The sequence below is a fragment of the Gadus chalcogrammus genome, chromosome 11 (genome assembly GCF_026213295.1).
Source record: "Gadus chalcogrammus isolate NIFS_2021 chromosome 11, NIFS_Gcha_1.0, whole genome shotgun sequence".
NCBI classification, from domain to species: Eukaryota; Metazoa; Chordata; class Actinopteri; order Gadiformes; family Gadidae; genus Gadus; species Gadus chalcogrammus.
The window spans coordinates 17237136-17262505 of record NC_079422.1 but is presented as its reverse complement, the minus strand read 5'-3'; the positions used below and the strand labels follow the sequence as shown (position 1 = coordinate 17262505).

Here is a 25370-nt window from a genome sequence, read left to right as displayed (position 1 = left end):
ACTCGGTCTGTGACTAAGGGTGACTGGCGTTTCTAATAAATTACTAAAATTAGAGCTCTTAAATCTTACCTACAGCACCTTTATGGGAAAAAACCTGGCTGGGTTAATACCACAATACCTCTCAATGTTGCTTAATGTCCCTTCATGGAAAAAAAGATCAGACCAAGGTTTCCATCGTTGTCTACATTTTATTGTCACAGTGCAGAACAATAATGTGATTCTTCCATAGCCCAACACCCGTCTCAATATATTTGGTACAATAGCAAATGTCTGCGTGGCATGGGTAACAAAAGAGGATAGGCATCGCATTTCAAGGCACCGTATAAGCTGCGATCTCCACCTCGACTATCATTGTATTTTTCCCGGACCGTAGAAGCATTAGCAACATAACGCAACCGTGACAGAAACGTATTTTGTCCCCTGCCAGTACCATCACTCCTATATCTATGTTTTGGGTAACATTCTGCATGTGGAATAACATGCACATACCAAACACTTGTTGTACATTTTGTTCGATTAGGTTTTTCACTTTCTTAACACTGTTGCAGTGCTATTGGGAGAGTCGTGCTAAAGTCCCCATTCAAAAGTTTATACAGTCCGTCCTATAGAAAAAATATATAAGCTATATAATTTACTGTATAAGCTACAGTAAATATACCAAAGTATAACAACAATTTGATAGTGCATGAAAATGTGTGTGACGTGTGTGTGTGTTGGAGTGTTGTGTATACTGACTGTTGATAACATTAAATTCAAACTCAACAAACATACATTCTATAATGCACTATTCGATACAAAACAAACATAATTGCTATATCTTGGCCTAAACAGGGCATAACCGTAAAACCTATAAAGCAATAACCATTCTCAGTTTTTAACCTATCCCATTGGCCTGAAGTTTAACACTTCAAGTCAATCTTGTATTGCCCTTAAAAATTCTCAATTACAGTTAATCTTGACTATTGCTCTCTTTGTTATACAGCAAGGCCTTTGAATACCTTTCTTCAATTGCTCGTCAGAATAACACTTGTAAATTGATTTCAACAATGAAATACTGAGCATTAAATATACCACACACACCCAAAAATAACCTCGGAAAGAGCAAAAAGCTGATATATATTAAAATAATAGGGAACCTTGTTTGACTTCTTCTTTCTCTGTTCTTACAGTATACATAGACCGCCAGCTCCTTGGTTGTTGTCGTGGTTCTTCCTGCTTCATCAGTATTGGCTGGCTCCTGATTGGGCCCTCTTACTGGACTGGGGCCTCGAGCATTTTCTGTGACACAAGATAGAGAAACGGTTTGGTTAAATTACAACTGTATTATGAGAGTAGCTTAAAGTGCTGATGTATATATAAGATGTAGTTTAACTAATTATAGTAACGCAGCCTCCTGGAGAAGTGGTCACTGACCTTCCGATGATATTTGAATACTTAACACAATAACAATCATAAAAAAAAGGCCTACTATAAAATTGGGTCACAAACCTCTGATCATATCCAAATACATGCCTTGAGCACAAAAGTAATACTAATTCAGCATTTACTTAAGAAACGGCAATGAGAGTAATGCAATGCAACTGTACAAAAAAAGGGAGGCCTTGTCAAGGGTTATTTTCATTCACATAGTATGGTGAGGGTAATATACAGAAAAGTGGAGAGAAAACACTACAACCACAAAATGTAGAACAAAAGAACCAAGCTATTGTTTTATCTTCTGAATTGCATATGATATGCAGCCATCACTGTGGTAGTCTTTTGGATAAATTAACAAATGTATTATTAAATCATCATTCGTCTCGTGATGTTTTTTTAAGATTCGTCCATGAAGTAGTGTGGATTTGAGCCAATGACCTCTATAACCTCTTTATGTATGTGGACAGACTAATATGTTAGTAACTCACACATAAAATAACTCATTCGACTTGTTGCTTTTACATCTACCCACATCAGCCAAACACAAAGTTTCACAAGCGGATTAGTGTGACCCTCAACATGGAGTACGACATCAAGTGAGGAGAAAGAGCGAGGAGAGAGCCAGCGAAGGCCAAAACGTAGAAACAAATCCATATTAGGCATGATTAAATATGTTTAATGTTCCCCCTTTCATTTATTTCCAATGCCTGGGTGCATAACTACTTAGCATATTGTAGACAGGCAGTGAAAACAAGCGAAGCCAGTGAGTAAACAACAGCGAGGCGGCACGGACCTCGTGTAATTACACGACGCCCCGAGGCCATGGCCGCCTAGTCACATTTTATCCATTTGTTCCTTCATCTCCGGCTCCTTTCTGCGCGGCCGCCCCCCCGTAGCTCTGGCCTCCACCACCGAGGCGTAACGTTGCGGTGCGGAGAAAGGGGGGGGGGGGGTGCAGTGCTCTCCAAACACCATTAGTTTACCCATCTCTGTTGTTTCTGGTCCTACAGAGAGTGAGTCTGGGGACTCTCAACTAGATTAGGGTTAACCAGCGGTCTCGTGGAAAGGGAGTCGCCCGGGACACAGAGGGGATGCTGGGGGCTATGTCGACATCTTGTTTCTCAGCCTGGTCTATGGAGGGGGAGAACAGGAGGGCGTTCATCACAGGCAAGGTCCGGGGGCTTTAAGATGATCCCGACGTGACCCAAATCCAGTCGGCCGCAGAGCGAAGATGATGATGCCGTATCGCATTACATCCGATGTGATATGATAATAATAACCAAGGTCAGACAGCAGCAACAGGACCATCAAAGGCTCTTCATCAGAGTAAATGAAGGCAGATTCATGCAGATTCCCATCTTTCATGTTCACCTTTTGCACCATATCCCGTCATGTTCACTCAGCCATGACTCAGCCCTGACATTTTCCAATCGCTTTCTCGCCCACACACACACACCAACACACACACGCACACTCAATTTATTCCAGTGTGTCGCCGGTAAGCGAAGTCCCAGCCGGAGCAAATTACAGTTCAGATGAGTTGTGTAGTATTAGATAGAGTGTTTCTGAAGGCCTCCGGTAGAGGAAAAGGAAAGGGTGGGGGTTTCCTTGGCCGTGTAAGAAATGGATAATAAACAGTGATAAATCAGGGCCAAGAGAAGGGTGTTCCCTCAAAGAAACCAAAAGAGAAAAAGAGGTACTTCTTTTCGAAAGCCAGGGAGCCATCCAACGTTTCTTAGGTACAAATAATAGCAGGACAACGTCTTTATGTACATCATCTGGACATAAAATCACAGCTCCTCGTGGCCTTAACCCATGTACTGTTGTGTTATGTTAACAAAAATAAAAGGATGGGAATTAAAAAACAGTAAGGACAGCAGAGATTGTGTGAGAAATATGGATGGGATTCATAGAGAAAACATGATAAAGTGGAAAGAAAGACACATGTACCTCACAGTAGGACATAAGGGGTGATCGTTACTGTTATCAGTGTACCATGGTGGCACAGCAGCTCCCTTAGCCTGTTTTTGAGCAGAATCGCTTTCAAAATTAGCTTCTTAAAGCTCAAGCTGTGTTGGGCATGTTTACTCTATGGAAGTCATTACATTAATCACCAGTTCCATCCAATGAGGTACCATTGCAGACCAGACTTCACATTGACCCCCGTCACGATTTATTCCTCCCAATCCAAAACATAAAGCAACAATACATGCTGAAATGGAGGTCATGACTTCAAGGGTTACAAAAATGTCCCCACAAATAAAAAATAAGCTTTCAGTGACCTAACACGATGTTTACATGTGGACACTTTGAATAGGGGGCCGAAAACTAATACTATTTTTGCAGAAATATGTGTGTGGACCGGTCCCTGAACGAGATGGTACAAGCTTGTTTCACGTGTGTGTGCAGGGGGTGTCCATTAGCCTTCCTGTGTGTTGTGGTACCACAGGTCAGCCACTGACAGCCCCCCTATGGACCTCACAGCAGCAGCAGCAGCAGCAGCAGCAGCAGCAGCAGCAGCAGTGGGCTCTGCTGAATGTGTGCAGCTTAATTGTACTGATATGTCAGTATTGATCTGAGCTGAGGAAAGCCAGCAGCACACAAGCCAGCGCCAGCCTCTTAGAAAACCTTATTTGAGATTTCTCTGGCTCTCCCTCTCTCTGGCTTGTTCTCTCTCTCTCCCTCCCCACACACACACGATTGTACGGTTTTAGTACAGCTTGTATAAAAATAATGAACACGTTTTCCTTTCTTTAGAGATGGATGTCAATGTATCTTCTATTTGTCTGTGAGTGAGTTAGAGAGTGAGCGAGAGTGAGCGATTGAGAGTGTGTGTGCAAGTGTGAAGTGTGTGTGAGGGCATTATCTCTTGACCCCAGCTCGGTTCATTATTATCTAAACAATATGTTTGCTAGTGCTGAATGTGCAGCAACAGAACCAGAGATACTGGTGAGTCTCACACACACACACACACACACACACACACACACACACACACACACACACACACACACACACACACACACACACACACACACACACACACACACACACACACACACACACACACACACACACACTTCTAAGAGTGGCTCTATGCCGTTTCTATTAGCAGAGAATTGTATCGTGGTGGACACCTACATTTGTTTAACCTCTGTCCATTTTTATGTAATACATTAGTGTAACACATTCATGTGTGAAATAAAGTGTGTCTAAATGTTCTTTAACCATCACTACAGTACATAATTGTCTTGTCTCTGCAGAAGATTCTGACGGTAATTTCCTCTGCGCTTTACCTCATGCAGTGTTTCATGTTGAGCTTGACAATGACGCGCAGCCAAAGCCCAATGAGCCGTTTAAATATCTACCTTCATTATCTCCCTGTCCTGTGTGGCTCTCTGTCTGAGCACTATCATGCATAAATCACACAGACTGGCCGGCAGTCCTCTATCCCAGCATGCACTGCGACGGAGACAGAGCAGCAATGGAACGAAAACAAAACATCAAATGATCAAAACATTAAAACATCGAGCAAGGTACGCCGAGAAGATGCTTGCTGTTGTAAAGATCGATGCATTGATTGATTGGATTGGAAGGTGAGGTGTTATTAAGGTGCATGTTAAAGTACAGTCATGACAAATAAGTTGAATCCCATTCCCGAGACCTTTCTGTTTAGTAAGGGGTATCATATTAGTGAATAACGTTCAATTAAACACCAGCTCCGGTTGAACCCGATTGTGTCAAGAGAAAAAAGAAACGGCAAAGGCAAGGATGACACAATCGTCACCAAATAGAATGCAAGGCAAGCGCTACTCACCGTCCTTGAGTCAGACTCTGCACAGAACCAAGAGAGCACAGAGTAACCGATCAGAACCACCCCAGGAGTCCTTGTTCTAACTGGCCAACAGTGCTGGGCTGTTTTGTTCAATAGTCAATGCATTCATCAACTCACATGTAATATGCTGTGAGGCATATTCCGTGTTTGGTAGTAAACATGAACAACGTTTAGACTTTATAAAAAAAAAAAAAAGTTGAATGATTTTTTTTGCCTACAAAGTTTACATGAATGACCCAAGGTGTCGACTTTTTTAAATCCATAGGATGATTTATCCTTCGGTGGATTTTACAATGTATTTACAGATAATTAAACTGAAACCACGAAGGAGCCATAAAATAAGTCTAAATGTAAGTGAATGTAAAGGCTAAGTGTCAGGTTTTTCCCTACCGATGCAACCAGCACACGGTATTGGAAACACATGATGTAAATCCATACAGGAGTCAATAATGCATGTCGGCTCAACCCGACCAGCCGACTGTGTGGTGGCTGAGCCCGTCGCGCTCCTAGCTCATCACCGCTAGAGCCCAAGTACCTAATGAACATAACTGTGCCGTGAAGAGTCTGAAGGTGTGGGGTGGCAAGCGACTTAAGCCAGCTATGCATCGTACACCACACCCGTTTGTACAACAGAGGAGCCTGTACGCGTGGCAGTAACCGATTGGCCCTGATGGCGGCGGCATCATCATCATCATCATCCTCTTCCTCCTCCTCCTCCTCCTCCTCCTCCTCCTCCTCCTCAGAGAAGCACTCAGGCGCTGTCATTGGCCCGTCAGACGGATGGCTGCGGCCTGAAGGGTAATGCTAATGGCTAATGCTCCGTACACCGCTGCTATATCAATACTATTGACAGGAGACGCCTCGTTCGTCTTAGCAGAAGTGCTCCGAGAGGTGCATTGGGTGGGGGGGGGAGAGCGGGGTTGGGGTGGGGGATGGGGGGGTGGTCCACAAGCCCACCGTCTGGGAGCGGTTATTGCCTACAAGCATGTTGCTCGATTCGCGGCACAATTGAGTGTGTGGTTGGTGAACTCAGTACTCCGGCAGACCCAGGCCGAGAGACCCTGAAGTAGTGGGCACACTCGTGTGACAGCACTGGAGGAATAAAGGGGGGGGGGGGGGGGGGGGAGCACCTCCGACCAGATAAAGCACACAAACACACGGGAGGTTATTTGTTCGTCTGGGTAGACACTCTAGTCCGGGCTCTGGAGGTTAAGGCGGGGCGAGGAACGGTGGTTTTCGGGTCATCACAGTGATCAGTGCCAGATACCAATACTGATGAGGTTGGCTCTCACACACCAGACACAGACACACACACACACACACACAGACAAAGACATAGACACAGACACACACACACACACTACACCGGTGACACCACTCAAGGTCTCGCTCCGAAACGATCAGAGCCGTGACTCACATCCCGTCTCTTCCAGGTCAGTGAGCCGTGACAATCCCCCCCCCCCCCCCCCCCCCCCCCCTCCTGGCAAACGCCGTCAGCTCAGATTGACAGTGCTGCGTCGTCTGGATGACCAAGCATCTGTCTTCATAACAGCGCTGCATGTTCAGGAGCTGTCGTGTAGCCGCGGGCACCGCTCGAAGCTCCACAGGAGCTACGTGAAGCCACCGCGGGCCATGCTCCAAGCTAGCCCCACTTCCTGTTAGCCCCGCGTGTGTGCTAGTCCATGCTAGCCCCACTTCCTGTTAGCCCTGCCTGTGTGCTAGTCCGAGCTAGCCAAGCTCTGTACTAGCCATGCCCGATGCTAGTCCTGCTCTATGCTAGTCCTGCTCTGTGATAGCCAATCTTTGTGCGAGTCCCGCTCCGAGCTTGCCACACTTTGTGCTAGCCGAGTTCCGTGCTAGCCATGCTCAATGCTAACCCAGCAGCTGGGTATAAAATGGGAATCTTTCGGATCATTGACATTTTGTATCCATAGCAATTCCATAGGTTCATAAAGTCATCATTTATTATTTGCAGATTTAGCACTAAAAGGAACATTAGGAATAACAACAGACTGTGTTTCCGGGTTTCTTCCTATTTTTTTACCAGCTGGTCTGTCCCTGGGAGGGACAGACGGACTGACAACCTACAGACCTAGCCCTTACCTTCTTCTTGAGTGCCTCCAGGGATTCAAACTCCAGCCGGGCCAGTTTGGTCTGGATGTGTTTGGGCACATCTGGGATGACAAAGGTCAGGATGAGCTTCAGTGCCAGCAGGCCGTGCTGAAAGCAAAAACACAAACAAAGGGAAAGTGTTCCACGATCACATTACATATAAACCGATGGAAACAGGTCAGTCACGTCAGCGGCTGCATTGCCCGCGGTCTGCGACAGAGTGAACCGCTGCCAGCTCACATCAGCAGCAAGTAAGCAACAACATCAGCAATGTGTTTGTATTATTCTCGCCGGGAAGACGATCTCCATCATGGTGCTTTGTTTAAAAAAGCTATCTTTTGTTTAAAAAAACAAAAGATAAGAGGAAGGAATCAGTCTTGAACTCTTAAATTAGGCTGGTTACATTGACCCCTTACTACACTTTAAGATTTGTAGTACGAAAATAGAAAGAAAGAAATGGAGAACACTGAAGGAAAGGAAGTGACCGATGGGTGCTGGAGACAGAGTGTGTAAACAAAGAGACTGAAACAATGGCCACGTGAAAACAAGCGCGTCGCTTTTGGAGACACACTTCGACCTTGTAATCGCACCCAATTACATTTTAGTACAACATAATGTGCATCTCTTTGGAATTGGTGAGTGAAGTGCCTTATAATGTGCAATCAGTTTGTAATTTTTATTATATCGTCACAGTGCATACCCTGTCTTACCATTACTGGATGTGACCTTTCGTCTACAAAATATTGTTTCGTGAACGGCAGGACTCAAAGACAGCAGGTGTGCCTGTTCCCATGGGAATTTATTGTGTATGCGTGCTAGTCACTGTTCAAAGTTTGCATCTATATGCCACACACACACACACACACACACACACAGTGAGGGCTTAGATAACTGCTCCTGGGATTTAACCTCCTCCTTCTGTGTGTGTGTGTGTGTGTGTGTGTGTGTGTGTGTGTGTGTGTGTGTGTGTGTGTGTGTGTGTGTGTGTGTGTGTGTGTGTGTGTGTGTACAATGGTTCAGCTGGTAGATAAATAGATATTTTACTATATAGTGATATACAGTGTGGTTACAGTAACAAATCGGGCTTGTTGCTTTAACGTTAACTAAACATTTAGCCAAAGAGACATAAAATTGTGTCATCAATAAAATCTATTGAAACTTCATTATATTGATCTATCTTCTATCCCATCACATCAAACAACCCTTTAAACCAAGAGGTTAACAACATAAGAGCCAGCAGCAAGATGGCTGGAGAGGCAACATTCTCCGCCGCACAGATGAATGGACGGACGGATGGACAGAGGACAAACAAGTTTAACAAGCGAAGGAAGGAAGTCAGGAAAGGAAGGAAGGAAGGATGGAAGGCTCCTTGGCCTGTGTGGCCGTTTGTCACGTTGATTGAGCCAGCAAAATAAACCTGTCGGCTCTTAGCTGATTACAAAAATGCAATTCAAGGCTCATTTATATTTCCCAGCCGTGGTTTGTGGCGCCGCTGTAGTCGTAGGAAGAGAGAGCAACGAGAGAGAAACAAGAAAGAGAGAGAGAGCAACGAGAGAGAAAGAGAGAAACAGGAGAGAGAAACGAGAGAGAGAGAGAAACGAGAGAGAGAGAAAAACGAGAGAGAAACGAGAGAGAGAGAGAGAGAAACGAGAGAGAGAGAGAGAGAAACGAGAGAGAGAGAGAGAGAGAGAGAGAGAGAGAGAGAGAGAGAGAGAGAGAGAGAGAGAGAGAGAGAGAGAGAGAGAGAGAGAGAGAGAGAGAAACGAGAGGCCAGGCCAAAAGTGTGGGAGATGTGGATAGAGGCATGTTTCTAACAACATCAAACAAAAGAAAGGTGAATTGTCTGCTTCTTCAAGGCCGACCCATGACAGGCCTATAAATCCACTGCTCTGTTTAGTCAATGCTGGGGTGTGATCAAACTTCAAATGCTCAGCTTCAAACAGACGTATTCACGTCGTCACAATGTCATTCTGGCACTCCCGACCGTCTCTCTCTCTCTCTCTCTCTCTCTCTCTCTCTCTCTCTCTCTCTCTCCCTCTGAGAGGAGACCCAAGGTTGATGAAGAGAGCAGAGGATGGCGATCTTCAACCACCCTGGGAAGCCCTTGTGTACCTGTCCTCCCCTTTTGTATCACGAGATCAGATAGGTCAACTCACCCGGAAAAAGGAGTAATAGGGCTGATGCCATTGGCTGAAACCTCAGACCCACTCTCCGACATGTGCCGCAGTGATAACTTAGTATTGGAGAGACCTCCGATAATTTTGCATTTGAATCCTCCATGTTCTATTATCTTCTTTGTCTCTTCAGGGCCTTTCATCCCCCAAGCACCATGCGGAGAATTCCCCATTAAAAATAAAAAACAAATTGAATGAAACCCATTTTTTTTTGTGCAAACTAAAACGTCACAATCCTGGTTGTAAATTCATAATTAAAAGTAAATCCAGAAAGGAGAAGAAAGAGACACCCCGGGTGACAATTAAATAAGGGTTGATGTGTTTTTTCTCTCGGCAAGTCAAGGTAGAGGGTATGATGGGACAAGAATACAACAAGACCGGAATATGAATTGCTAACCCCTTGTCAGTAGTGGAGCAGCTTCAAGGCCTAAACTAATATGAATTGCTATATATAAGCTAAACTATACACTGTTGTGGATGGCTATACACAGATCTGATTATGTGTAAAGCAGAGCTCTGGGAATGCTTCTGCGCGGCTTCCAAGAATAATAATGAGGGACAAGGTCACAGGCACGGGCAAAAAAGCTATAACATAGCTTCTTCCTTTGGTTACACTGTATTGAGGGCTTCATGCAGCAGCGCAAGAAAGATAGGGTTTTGAAAGTTGTGATTCATCATGGCTGGGCCGTGCAGAAGCGGTGTGTTTAATGTGGCACACATTCCAACATTGGAGCCAAAGAACGAAAAAATAAAGCTGTTTTTTAAGAATGTTTTGTTTCGTTCCTAACATATGCAGGTCAAGCATGCACCCTCTAACTGGTGGTGGTGGTGGTGGGGTTGGGGGTGGGGGTGGTGATGGCGGGGTTGGGGTTGGGGGTAGGGGTGGGGGGTGGTGGCGGTGGTTGTGGTGGTGTTGGCCCTGCTGGGGTTGGTGGTGCCGGGGGCTAAAGCGCTGCGGTTGGCCTGCGTAGATGGAAACAGACAGGCCCATGCCTCCTCTGAAAGGGGCCTCTCTGGTGCCTTACCGTGGCTGGCCGGTTGCCTGGTTACGGCTCAGCGGTGCGTGTCAGCCCCGTACAGTAATTACCCAGGTATTGTAGCACCACGGCTGGAGAAAGCAGGGTTGGAGTGTGGCGAAGGGGTGAACTCAACACACACTCACACAAATACACACACACACACACACACACACACACACACCTCTTAACAGTCCCAAGTACACACAAAAGTAAGTACAACAAACGCCGCCAGTCTGGGTGCTATCGCAGAACAGCGTGGCGATAAAGAGCTCCAGCGCCCCTCAAACAGCCGTACATTATGCACATGGTTAATAAACAGCCTGCGTAGTGGTCCCTCCGAAGGCCCATTTGTCTTATTGCCCCGTCTCTTTAATAGCCTGTCTACACTAACAGAGAACCAGGGAGAGGAAGAGAGAGGGAGAGAGAGCGGGAGAGAGACAGAGAGAGAGAGAGAGAGAGAGACAGAGACAGAGACAGAGAGAGACAGTGAGAGAGAGCGAGACAGAGACAGAGAGAGACAGAGCCAGAGAGAGAGAGACAGAGAGAGAGAGACAAACAGAGAGAGAGAAAGCGAGAAAGATCAAAAATCAAAAATCTTTGCTTTAACGGCAGTTTGCTTGATTGAGTTAAGCACACTCCTAAACACTAATGAGATGAATGAAACCTTTGTCTCATTATCTTCTATTAAGAAGCCCAAAGTATATTCAGTGGCAGAGAGGCAGACAGACAAAGAGAGACAGAGAAAGACAGAGAATACATACATATATATATACAGAGCAACGCATCTAACTCATGTCCCTAATCGCATATCTCCATGTGACTCCTTTTGATTGAATTGGCTCGCTCCCTGTTCAATCTCAGCCACTGGCAATTGATCAGCCGGGATGACCCACTTTCTCTCGTCCCAGTGAGGATAGGTGGCTGAGTCTCACCTTAGGGCTCTCTGGTTGGCTGCCAGACACACAGGGCCCGCCCCCCCTACCACCTAGCCCTACTACCTACCCTAAGGAGCTTGTTAGGCCACGAAGCTACATGCATATATAGGTTTGATCCTTTCTGATGCGTCTTAGGCAAATCCCTCTATTCCTCCCCCCCCCCCCCCCCCCCCCCGGCAGGATTGTTGTTTGTTTAGTGTGTGTGTGTGTGTTTAGTGTGTGTTTAGTGTGTGTGTGTGTGTGTGTGTGTGTGTGTGTGTGTGTGTGTGTGTGTGTGTGTGTGTGTGTGTGTGTGTGTGTGTGTGTGTGTGTGTGTGTGTCCACATCCATGTGCATGTGATCCAAACAGACTACAGTAGCAGACAGCCTCACACACCCCCAGACACACACTTGTTCATTCAGCTTGTGGAGACACGGACCTCTGCTCAGTCTTTGTACTGATCGCAACGTGACTCTCTGGCTCCATCTACTGGGTAAAGTCTGTCACTGTCGACCACTAAAGTACTCTTTTCCTATTTACTATAGTAAATATGGAATAGTATGTTGAGGCTTCGCATATTGTAGTCAGATCAATCTGCGTACGGTTTCTGTTGGGTCGCAATCACACCGAGTGATCTGATTTGTCTTCACACATCCTCAATGCAGAAAATACACCTCCAGGAACAGCTATGTACAAGGTAAAATAACTCGAAGCGATTTGAAGCTTCGATTTAGCTTTCAAACGTTCTCTAAGAGGAGACATGGAGATTCATCCAGTATGCCAACTGGGATATTAGCAGTCAGTCATAGAGTCCCATCTCTTAAGTCTGTTAAGGAGAGAGTTTCCATGACAACATGAATGCCACAACAAAAGTGTGACGATCACGTTGGTAACCACAAGTGTCTAACCACAAGGGGTTATGCTAAGACGGTCGGAGACGGCGGACGTGTTTGAAAGCATTTCACAAAGCCCCACCACAACCGGACGTGTCTCTACTGAAGCATTAACACCTGTATTTATAGCTGAGTGCTGGTGATCTGATCAACCAAAGAGTTACAGTGTGTGAACTCAACTGGGGCTTAGAGGGTCATGTGTGCGTGTGCGTGTGTGTGTGTATGTGTGTGTGTGCGTGCGTGCGTGCGTGTTTGTGTCTGTACCTCAATGGCGGCGGTCCACAGTATGAGCTGGGTCTCCGACTCGGGGAAGTAGGACTTGACTTGCGGGGACATGCCGATCAGGGCACAGTTGGTCACCACGGCGATCACACTCATGGCCTCGAAGGCGAGCTGGGGCAGGGACAAACAGAAGACTAACGGACAGGGAAAAAACACTAACACACACAGCGGCTTTCACCTCTTAATGGAACAAATGCGGAGAGGGAGTCTTCTTCACATTTGACCTTTGACCATTTAGGTCCAAATAGACGGAGAATGAGACACGATGACAGACGTGTCCACTGAACTGGAATAAACATGCATGATATCCGGATTCAGCCTCTTTCTTTTTGCTGCAATTTAATGTTTTATATCCTCACACGGAGAGCCGAGAAAGCTTGGATGAGGCATCCAGAACACCTTAAATCGAATCTTCCGATCTGTGTCATTTTACATTCGACATTTAAGGCGCTTTTATCCAAAGCGACTTACAACGGTTTACACACACATTCACACACCGACGGCAGAGTCGACCATGCAAGGTGACAGCCAGCTCGTCGGGAGCAGTTAGGGATAGGTTTCTTGCTTTGGGAGCCGGGGATCAAACTAGCAACCTTCCGGTTACAAGTCAACCCGCTCTACCTGCTGTGCTAAGCCCTCCCCGTGTCCTGTGATGTTTGAACTGATTAACCGTATGACGCAGGATTACATGTCGGCTCCGGTGTGTGACTGTCGGTGTAAACCCTCCCCCTGTAGAGCTCTGCTTTACTCATAATCTGATCTGTGTATGGCCGTCCACAACAGAGTATAGTGTAGCTTATATATAGCGATACATATTAGTTTAAGGCCTTGCAGCTGCTCCACTACTGACAAGGGGTTAGCCGTTCGTATTCCGCGGCCTCCCTGTTGCGCGCCTCACCTGCCAGACGCCGATGTTGGCGGCGGGCTCGGAGAAGGGCCTCTTGAAGACGTGGCACATCTTGAAGGCGTCCGAGTAGACCTCGGTGACGTTGTTGAGCACCACCAGCACGGCGGCCAGCGGGTACACGCAGGAGAACAGGCTGACGTAGCCGAACAGCAGGAAGAGCTCCAGGTAGTCGTCGAACGTGCCCTGCAGAGGGATTTTTCAATTTATTGAAATTCTTTGCTGACAATTTTCAAAGGATTCAATAGGATAAAACTCAATATACCCAAGAGCTTATTTACATTGTGATTGAGGAGCGCACGTGAGAAACCTAGTGAGGAGCAAATGGGGGGAGTGCACGTGGGAACCCTAGTGAGGAGCAAATGGGGGGAGTGCACGTGAGAAGCGCACGTGAGGAGCAAATGGGGGGTGTGCATGTGAAGTGCGCATGCGAGGAGGACACGTGAAGAGCGCACGTGAGGTGTGCACGTGGTGTTTACGTGAGGAGTGCACGTGAGGAGTGCACTTGATGAGTGCATCTGAGGAGCGCACTTGAGGTGCGAGTGCATGTGAGTAGCGCGTGTGAGGGGAAAAACGAGAAAACGTGCGACGAAAGGCAGGGACACCAGTGCCTAACACACATCCTCCCACAAAGAATATGCGGTTATTTCGATTTATCAGACGCCTTTATCCAAATTGACTTACAATGCAGGCTGAGAGGCTGTTATAACTAACTAGAGTGAACAGTATATATAAGAATATAGTACACAAGATGATCCCAAATTTGCCGTCTGGAATTATCAAAGTACCATCTGATCATATGTTAAGAAGTGTAGAATGAATTAGTATTTTTTGTTTACGAAGTGTGAATCAAAGTGTGTGTGTGTGTGTGTGTGTGTGTGTGTGTGTGTGTGTGTGTGTGTGTGTGTGTGTGTGTGTGTGTGTGTGTGTGTGTGTGTGTGTGTGTGTGTGTGTGTGTGTGTGTGTGTGTGTGTGTGTGTGTGTGTGTGTGTGTACGCGCGCGCGCGCCACCACCGAGGCTACACCCACCAGGTACGTGCTCATGTCAGCCTCTAGCCGGACCTGGTCGGCCAGGGGCATCTCGGCCGGCGGTGGGCTGGCCCTCTTGCGGGCCCGGCGCATCATCTTCTTGTTGCGCCGCCTCTGGAGCCAGTACGGCAGGAAGGCCTCCATCACCTGGTTCAGGATCTGGCTGGTGATGAGCAGCGTGGCCAGACTCTGGGGGGGGGGGGGAATAAAGGAGAAGAATCAGAAGAAGAAGTAGAGTCGGACCGACAAACAAATAAGATGGCTTCCCCCGATGGCAGTGGACGATGTTTAGTGTCCTGTTGCATCAGTTTTAAAATTGTTATTTTACATTCTTTCTTGTGAAAGAATTTTATATTAAAAGGGTTGTTTCATATATTTGCATGATTGAATTCATGCTCCTTCAAAGATGTCAGAAAGAATTTATTTATATATAATAAAATAATTTATAATTTATAATTTATAATATTTCCATTATTCTTTATAATGCAGATTTATTGATTTATTTCACTGACCATAAAATGGAAACAATACAATAAATTAATTAATTAAATGAAGAACATTAGTTTCGGTCAAATTGCTATATTAAACATTGATACCAGCCCTGAATTTCCAATATGTGCCTCCCTAAACAATTCAGCACTGAAATGGAATACAGAAGCAGAGTTAATGCAACAAAACCCCATTATGATAGAGAACCTCAACTTTTAAAAGTTGTTCTGCAGTCCTCGGAAACCTTTGCTATCTGTTTCTCTTCCTGTATTATTTCTTTTTTTCTGCTATGTGTAACGTGTCCTTGGGCGACTTGAAAGGTGGTATATAAACTCAGGTTATTATTGTTATTAATGTGAATTTCATTATGTGAAGTGTTTTTGAGTACTTAGAAAAGCACTCAATGGAGACAGAAAAAAAAGACCTACCTGTCTGAGCATCACCATGTCTTGCATTACGAAGGCGATGTAGAACAGCGAGGCAAAACAGTTGAAGAAGTTGAACTGTGAACAAAGAACACAGGTTGATGGAGTTGAGGATTCAGTCATCACTCAGACATGCAAATAAATTGACTAAAAAACAAAGAACAAAACAAAAGAAAGCTCAAATTTCTCCACACTCACCACCAACACTTTAAGGACCAAGTGGTTTTGATAAGAGGATTCTAGCCTGTGGTTTTCTGAAAGAAAGAAGAAAACCAGCAATTAGCAATCAAGCCATTGCTGAAAATAACCTTAAAAAGCAACCTGTAGATTGGCATGGTTAATTAATGTGTAGGGAAAATCTGTCGCAAGTGTATTTATTAATTATTTTCTTACAGCTTAGCTCGAAACAGCTGGACTGCAATGTGCACATAGGACCAAATAACTCACTGGAACGGGACTCAACTTGTGATAAGAAAAACGTGAGAGTGAATGAAATAATAGACCAAAACGGCCCGACTGTGTGCCATCAATTCTGTTAGGTAGGAGGGATTTCCATCTAATTGCTTTAATGGCCCGACCGCAAAATTGCGATTATACTCTCCATCCACTGTCACTATCGCGTTTCTCTTAAGTCAAACGTGTGAGTCTTTGTATGCAAGTCTGCTCGCATTACCAAAATCATGTCCTTTCTGTAATTCCCTGTCTAAAGAAAATCCAAGGTACTTCTAAATCATTTCATTACATACTTTCCCCTCCTAATAACGAACGGACAACCACGACCAGTCAGGCTGTTCCTTAAACCCCCCATCCCACTCCCCGCCCACCTGAAACCCCCACTCACTTTATGTCCTGTTTGCTCAGTTGTGCTTTCCCTCAGAGTGAGCAATATTCCTGTGTGTGTTTGTGTCAATATGGATCAGTTTTTTTTTCTTTTGAATATTGTATTTAGGGACTTTAACGAGTGTTTTAAGTAGGAAACGTTGATTTAATGTTGGATCGGGTTGTCTTAATGTGTATGCTATTCACTACTACTATGTACTACTATATTATTAGAGTTATGTGTGTATTATTTTAGTTATGTATTTGTTGCTTAGGATCCATAGGATCCCATTTATCCGTTTTTATTAAATTTCTTGCATTTTATGGCTCATTATTTTTTGTATTATTTTTAACATGTTGAATAAAAAATAAAATACATGATATATATATATATATAGACCTACTGTATATATTGTATATATAATGTGACCTCTGTAGATTTGGAATTCTGTAAAATAAAAGACCCCCCCCCCCCCCCCCCCGGCTCACCCCAGCCAGTCAGGAACTCGGCGGCGTAGCGGTAGATGAGGTTCATGACCTCGATGACCACGGCGTAGATGACGCTCGGCACGAAGGTCAGCACGGTGGTCCAGAAGGTGGGCTCGGCGTCGTGCAGCGACAACGCCCAGCCCTCCGTCAGGAAGTACACCATCATGACGTAGAGCGACAGGTAGAGGCAGAGCACCACGAAGGGCACCGACACCAGGTAGACCCGCAGCAGCCGCTTGGTGTTGGGGTACAGGGGCTCCTCGCGGCCCGTCACCGGGTTGAGGCCCAGCACGCCGCGGAAGCCCGGCCGTGGCTCCTCGAAGGCCTTCTTCCTGCTCAGCGTGCCCCAGCGATAGGCCATGGTGGCACTGCTACGCTTCCATGCCTGTGGTTCAGTTCAGTTCAGTTTAACCTCACTGTCCCAAAAGGGAAACTTGTCTTCCAGAAGGTTTAAATCAGGGGCGATTCTAGGTTCTGACTTTTGGTGGGGCTCAACCCCAGGAAGCCACAGGGGTATATGAAGTATATAAAGTCCTGTCCAAGATTTTTTTATTCGACAACCTTTATTTTATTAGTTATATGCTGTTGTATGTCTAAGCCCAAAGCTGGCAGTGTCAGCTAAATAATGCAGTTCTGAAACACTATAGTGATTAAAGGAAAAATGACTATTTGGATGAAGGAATAATCAATGGATGTGAACTGTAATAACAAATTTGAGGTATATTAAATTTCCTTTGCGTAAGTTTCACTGAAAATGACCATATTTCCCCCTTTTTTTTTTTATTTACACAGTTACTGAAACCCATTGGTACAACGTGTCCTAGATTAATAATATGAGAAACAAACCACTATTTCGGGAGCAATAAACTACGTTGACTCACTTTCAGGGACCCATACATTTTTATAAAACTTTTGATGCAAAAATATCTTGCTCTGATGAAAAAAAAAAAAGGGTGCAAATTTTCAGTTAAAACAAAACCGCTTGCATTATTTTATCAGGTGTGGGCGTTTTCATTGCCCTAAGAAGGTGAGCTAATCAACACAACATGTTCTAGACCAGTGGCTCTCAATTATTTTCTGTCATTCCCACCCTAGGAGACAGATATTTTTTCGCGCCCTCCCTGAATTGAAATAGCCTACTAGTGAGAACCTGCTAATATTTATTTATTTAGATTAATAAAATTAGCGGAGATAATATCTGCAACAACTTAAAACAATTTCCAAGTTAAGTTTATTAACTCAATTTGTTACATTTAAATAAGACTGCTAAGTCTGTGTGAATCTCAAAACAGAGAAACAAGAACATATGATTCACTGGGGTTTGCATGTAATTAAAAATATTTTTAAACAGTAAACATTGGTCACTTGTCAGCCCCTCTGTCATGACTTTGTACGATCAAAATTCTTGTAAACCCCCCCCCCCCCCCCCATCACACCTTTTATAAGCTGAAGGCGTTTTCATGAGTCTCATAGTATTAGAACATGTTGTACTTGTTGATTAGCTCACGTTGTTATGGCAATGAATACGCCCTCAGCTGATAAAATAATGCCAGCGGTTTTTTTCAACTGAAAATTAGCACCCATGTCAACGTTTTCTGCTCCTTGCACCTTATAATGCTTATCATACCCAGCATTACAAGCCCCTGCCGACCAAAACATGAAGCAATTCAAGAGGAGGCATAGATAGAATCGCCTTGTGGTCAACTGTCATTTAATAGTCATCTGACAGATTATGTCAAGGTTTTAAAATGATTCTTACTATTATTAGCTGGTCATGTTATAACACAGCTGGAAATCGTGGATTTTCTGGTAAAGACTAGCTAGCCTTTTTGACAGACAAAACAGCAGAAACTATGTTAAGTGTGCTCGTGCTGCCTTTTTGGTTTTGTCAAACAGGAGACGCCCACCCACCAATCAGAGGTTAGAGATTCCTGCAGGAAGGTTGCGCTCGATTTCACTAGCCCATTTGTGCCTGTTCATTAGTGTACAGCATCCATTCTCTCATTGCTTGGGTAAAAAAAAAAAGGTGATATAAGATTTCAGGACGAAAAGATAGGGTGGGCTAAGGCAAGTTTTGGGTGGGCTTGAGCCCACCCAAAAAAGGTCTAGCTTCGCCACTGGTTTAAATTCTAAAAAAGATTATAATAATCTTTCATCAAACATCTCTAAGTCAGCCTTATCCGGGGATCACATCAGGCTGCGTGGTAGGGAGCCAATGGGCTGCACCGTAATCAACGAAGCCTTTGATTAATGTTGTTATCGTGATAATGAACACCTTGTGACAAACTGGCACTTATAGCTATGGGTTTTGACATTCAGACAAATGTCAGAATGATTAAAGAAGACCTATGGAGCAGTTCTGTCTACAACCGAGAACTGAGTTAAAATGTAAAAAGGCATGGTAGAGTTCACCTGGACTCTGCCTAGCCTCCTCCCTTACCCCCGCTTTGGTTCCAAGCGTCTGCTAAATGCCGTAAATGTAATTGTAACAGCCGGTACTAAAGCATGCTGAATGAACTGTCTTACCTCCAAGATGACCGTGCACCACACCAGGTTGAAGCCTGCGAACAGGACGTATTTGTCGTAGCTCTCCCAGTCGAACAGGTAGTACGGAACGCCCACCAGGGCCATGGGCACCAGGGCGAAGGTGAAGTACTCCAAGAAGCCAAAGTACAGGGCCAGGCCCTCGCCATAGTAGTGCCTGATCTCATCTGGGCACGGGAACAGGAGCAGGAAGATGGATGGTTAATAAGACGGATGCACCTGCACTTGACTCCTAATTGCTTGATCGCTTTACTCCACCATGATGAATACATCATCGTTCGCTAAGCAGATGATTCATGATTTAGAAGCCAGGTCCAGCATGAATAACAAGGCACATCCTTAAATTGATATTTTTGTTTTCCCCTGAAAACTCTTGAATGTTCCCATATTGAATGTCAGCCATCCCAACGTTTTGATCCAGAATAAAGGACATACGGGTCGACGGGGTGAAGTGACAACAAAAGCTCTCTGCTTACCCAGCGGCTGCAAGGACAGCTTGACCTTCTTGTACCAGGTGAAGGACAGCCTCTTCAGCTCCTCTGTCTCGTGTAGAGGGAACACCTGCACCAGGATGCCTTTGGACTGCATGCGGCGGACTGCAGTGAGCACGTAGCAATACCTCAAGTTTATACAATTTCATACGTAAGTGTGAAAAAAAAAAAAAGGTGCTTAATTACTTTGCTACTAATTAGGGTGACATTTCAGGGGCGCAATCTTCCCCTCGCCTGCGATAAGGAGATCTACTCGATTGAATTTCGCAGCAGGGTTTGTGGAACACAAATGATTCTTCATTTTCTCCGCCGTGGGCATTTTAAATGCCTCCATTTGGCTCGATTGGCTTTGCCAGCGAAATGAAACACGCAACTTCATTTCGTAAAACAAAAGGACAGGCAGACAATGGATGGGCCCACCAATCAAACGTGATGTTTTGTCTGCAGTGAAAACTCCTATTGTCTCCCAGGGACCGTCCTAACGACGGAGTGCTTGAGAACACTATCATTTAATCTGTCAGTCCTTGAGTGTATTGTTTGTAGGGAGCGATGGCATTGTGCTAACGCGTAATTTGTCAAATGTGGACCGCCGAATGGAGGCATCCCAACGACTTGGCAAGTTTATTGCCTCCTTATCTGCTTCGGAGAATAATTCGCTCTATTAGCATATGCATTATTTCCATATTAAAGCCATTAACAATGAAGGAGCTTGAGGAAGAGAGAGAGAGAGAGAGAGAAAGAGAATGAGAGGAAGAAAAAAGAGAGAGAGAGCAAGAGACAGTGAAAGCATCTCATTCTTCCACCTTTTCAAAAACCTAACATTAAAACCTAATATTATGTTAAACCGATTCCCTCCCAAAACCAAGTTTCTGTAAAGTTTAAAATCCTGTAACTCATGTATTTGACACTGTAGAAGACCAACAGACAGACAGACTCAATTACAAGTAGCAGGTAGACAACAACAATCTGGTCAGGTCATCAATCCATCCACTTTAAAAGGTTAGGGCGACTCACTGATGGATTTGCCCGGATAGAGTTTGGCCTTTTCATATCCGGGTATGTGAGTCTCGCTCTTGGCCCGGAGCGAGTCCAGCTCGTGCTTCACGATGTACTGACACTCGGCCATACTGAGAAAGCCATCGCCGTCCCCTATTAGGGAGCACAGAACGCCATTAAACACTGAGGATGTGTCGACACAAAGGAAAGGAGCGGTTATTCATTTGCGACCATAATATTACGTGCTTCAATCGACACCGTAAGGCACCAGCATCCTTACATCTACTGACTCTTCGAACGAGACATTGACTGATGGTGGTCTGAATGATGTCATCACAGTACCAGGTGATGATGGACTTAGTAGCAGCTAGGGATGTGCACGGTTAGTCTAATCGTTGCTGTGCTTTCAAGGCTGCACCAGAAATACTTGTCAGTTTAACATTCTATTATTTTTAAGATTTTACTAGTTGACTTGTTCTGGACGAAATATTCCGTAAACATCAAATACATTTTTCACAAAGAACATGCCCCCAAGCCACTAGCCACTGAGACATCTCAACAAGGCTGGGGTGTTCAGCTAATGTGAGATAATACACTGGCGATGATTTACATCACAGCGTTCATCTTCAAAGCCTCATCGTCTACCAACGTCAACTATGAATATAGCTAATGACTTAAACGTCTTGTATCGACTCTATGATTAACGCCAGACATTGATTTTAATGAATGAATTCAATCAAAGACGAAATGGCGTGCTATTAGAGCAGATTCATACACACTGTGGTTCAACCGCACTCCATACAAAGATCATTAACCGTGTCTCTATCCTGCCATTAGATCCGGTACTGCTCCCCATCGACCGTGATTGGTCGAAGACACACGGGCTGGGTTCCATTAGAACACTATTTAGGGAATAAGTATAGGGGGTCTTCGCCAGAGATCCGTCTCCGTGACGTACACCGGTCGCATGAACAAGCCGATAAGTGTTGGATGTCACCCTGTGTGTGACAGCTCATTTGCATAATGCACCCGTAAAACTTCAAAGCATCACGGCGAGGGAATGAGTGTGCATCAGTTGCAGACTTATTTTTTGGTGCACTGTGGATGTTAAGTAGTGCATTATATACGGTACCTATACAACCACTAGGGAACACTTCGATATGGATACCCTAAATAGTGAACTAGGGAACACTAAAACATGGTGACCCTAAATAGTGCACTATTTAGGGTACCAATGCAACCACTAGGGAACCCTCCAACATGGTGACCCTATTATAGTGCACTATTAAATGGCCCATAACTGGACCGATTGGAACACAGCCCCAGAGCACGGTTAAGAGAGCCATTAGCCCCCCCCCCCCCCCCCGCTGGGGCCTTCAACACCACCAGCCCCGCTCTCCTTCCCCCAACCAACACCTCCATCGCCGTACCCTTGAAGTCTTTGAAGTTGTCCCTGTTGGCGCAGGTGAAGGCGCGCATGGAGCCGTCGTTGAACTCCTTGAAGAGCCCCAGGTCCTCGGCTCCGGACAGCAGCCTCTGGCGCGAGCCGCCCACCAGGAACACGTTGGGGTTGTCCTTCTCCGTCTCGGCCGTGCCGGACCACAGCTGCTGCACCGACAGACCGGCACCTTGGGCCGGACGGAAGGAAAGAAGCAAGGTGCAAGATGGTTAAGGAACAGGACATGTCGGTGTGTCTTTTATCGGGGCTCGAAGTCCCTCCTTCAAGACATGTCGTTATGAATTATTCATATGAAGGATGTTGTCGGTGGCTTGTCCTTTTTTATACAGGTGCATGCTCCAGTCTCTCCTTTGTGGTGAGACACAGTCTCAGCTGCGGTTTATACACTGCTGTTTATACACACACGTAACATTCGCAGTACCAATTGAAACTTTCCACAATAAAAAAAATCCATCCGACAGAGAGAATTTTAGTTTGTTTTGTATTTGGTGTATATATACTATGGGGATGCGGAGCTGATATCGTTTTAAACCTGACAACAGATTTTTCCTGCAAGTAAAATAAACCTAGATTACCTTATTTTACCCTACTGTTTTTCTCCACGAATTCCCCCCTGAAATACTTGCAGCGCTCTGTTTTCTATTTGCATTAATCCCTGCATGCATATTCCTTATTACCCCTATAATACCAACTAAATAGCTGTCCTAAATAGAATCGCACTGTTTCAGAAAATGCAGGACTGATCGAAGTTTCAAACAAAGTAACAATTTCCATTTTTATAAAAATAATAATTTGAATATTCACACGGGACACCAGATAAACATCAGCCACGGCCATCAGCGTATGTCCCCATGCCGATAGGTCGATGGCAGCCAATCAGGTGAATGCAAATCAATCCACCCCTTGTCCTAACACACCTCCACTCTGCTCGCTGTCGCTGATCTTCCTCGTCAGCCAGACGACGGCCTCCTCCTTGGCGTCCGGGGCCAGCTCCACCACCACCAGGGGGGTGAAGCCAGAGCCATCGTCCCCACCCGCAGACGGCTGTTTCAGCATCTTCTCCAGCTACCTGGGAGCCTGCACCAGAGACACACGGCATCACGTAGTCAGGACACGGACGCTGTTGGGAGGCTGGTTTATTTAATCGAAGCAAGAACAAGATGAAAAGTTATGTTGACTTCAATGAATATGTTAGAGCAATAGTATTAGTGTTAATTTCATATAAAATAAGAGTTCTGTTTTGTTTCGGTGTGTACGTCCAAACGAAGAGATCAATGTCGACAAGTATGGGAGGATTAAGGGAAAACACACACAGAACACACACAATGTTGACAACTACACAACAGCGTATGCCAGTAGCTTTTTTTTAATTATTATTAGTATTACAAAGGAATATTTGTATCTATGATCCAGGAAACGGATGACGCAATCAGAAAATGGGGGGGGGGGGGGGTTATGTACAGTTTTCTACTTTGTTAATGCATTGCATAATAATAATAAAATAATAATAATAATAATAATAATTATAATATGTATTGGTAGTCAATGCGGGGCCCTATTGTTGTTAAGGCGCCTGCCTTAACAACACAGTACTGGGGGAAACACTGCCGAAATTTGCAGACTTGCAGTTTAATCTTAAAGATTGTCTATCTAACAGGATATTAATGCTAACCTAGTAAGAATATAAGTAATCAGTCATGTCTGTGGCAATGAGGAATTACCTGTATTATAGCCATACATGTAGGCCTACCTAGCAAATGGGCCATAGCATTAAATGGTCAATGCATAATAGCTTTAATAATAACAATGCATCTAGAAGTTGCACATTGCAATTGACAGTGGCAGCTATCCAGGATCTAAAGAAGGATGCAACATGTCAAACAAGTGAATAATAATTTCAAGTAAATAGTAATTTATGAGTAAGCCAAGGAGTCATGAATGCTGCGCCCATGTATGAAGCCAGCCAAACAGAAATGGCACCAGGAAACATTAACCAGTATCGGTTTGAATCCTGTGAGGTTTTAGATATTTAACAGACTATAATATTGCGTGTCACATTCAACCCAGGCATGAATGACAGGTCTACTGGAGGGGTTACTGTTTGGGACAGCTGAAGGCGAGCTCTCAACCAGAGTGGGTGGGACTTGGCAGCCACGTATTGCTGTAACTTTGACTGCAACTTTATTGTGGAGAATAAGTTACAGTACACAATCTTATATTTGGATAACTAAATATCGTGGTCATGTCAGTTGTCAGGTTCCGTTTCAGACCCCACAGAATGTAATACAAAAAAATGTTGTATGCATTATCATAACATCAGTCTATTCGACATTTACTAAGAAGTCGGACCCAGGGATGGCAAGTTCATGATCACCAGAGGATCATTTAACCTGACCATTTGATGGCCCTTAGGTGCATCACGAGGGGGAGATGTAGAAGTGTATTAAGTTATCAGCTGGACTTCAGTCATGGGACTTCAATCCAGTCCACGTCACTAGTCAATTTAGCAAACTTCTAAGGCATATCACACCCACCGACCTCATACCAGCCAGAGATGATTAATCTCAGCACACAAAACAGGATCATTTAATGAATCGAACCTGGTTGAATGTGGATACAACGTCCGCATTCAATACAACGAACACATGACAAGACAAGACGAAACATAGTTTGCAAAAATACAAAACTGCCGATTGTTTGCAATGGGGAGGTTTCAAACTTGAAACTACTTTTTAAATGAATGCAAGTTAATGACATCCATTGGCTGCAGCGATGCTTGCACACTGCACTGTGATTTGTGCCTGGTAAAGAGAGACCATCACCCCACTTACCCAATGTCTCCTTTTCTTTGAGGTGCAATGTTTAGATATTTTGACAGGACAGGATTTCTTCCGCAATGTGTGGTTTCCCGTTCGTGCACGGTCATTCGGTGCGCCTGCTTTCTCCACACGGAGCGCACAAGAGTCCCACGTTGGCCCACTGAAACTGCGCAGTGTTTCGGACACCACCCGCACGGGCTGTGAGAAGTAATAAAACACACGCCCCCTTTTGCAGAGTACACTTCATCCCGGGGAGTGAC

The 25370-nt window shown here is 44.9% G+C and overlaps 1 protein-coding gene across 2 annotated transcripts; it reads right to left on the bottom strand.

Moving 5' to 3' along the window:
• Positions 1-148: 148 nt before the first annotated feature.
• On the bottom strand, positions 149-25270 carry ano10a (anoctamin 10a). Of its 2 annotated transcripts, XM_056603073.1 has the most exons (15): positions 25123-25270; positions 23209-23368; positions 22263-22460; positions 20851-20985; positions 19822-19941; positions 19328-19512; positions 16802-17186; positions 15692-15747; positions 15497-15571; positions 14580-14768; positions 13545-13736; positions 12629-12757; positions 7355-7471; positions 5234-5250; positions 149-1278 (listed from the first exon to the last, which is right to left on the bottom strand). In XM_056603073.1, the coding sequence occupies exons 2-15, from the start codon at positions 23345-23347 to the stop codon at positions 1221-1223; spliced, it is 1995 nt and encodes a 664-aa protein (XP_056459048.1). In that variant the 5' UTR covers positions 23348-23368; positions 25123-25270; the 3' UTR covers positions 149-1220. The 2 variants fall into 2 exon arrangements, with proteins under 2 accessions (XP_056459048.1, XP_056459049.1); XM_056603074.1 differs by lacking the exon at positions 5234-5250.
• Between the last annotated feature and the right edge of the window lie 100 nt (positions 25271-25370).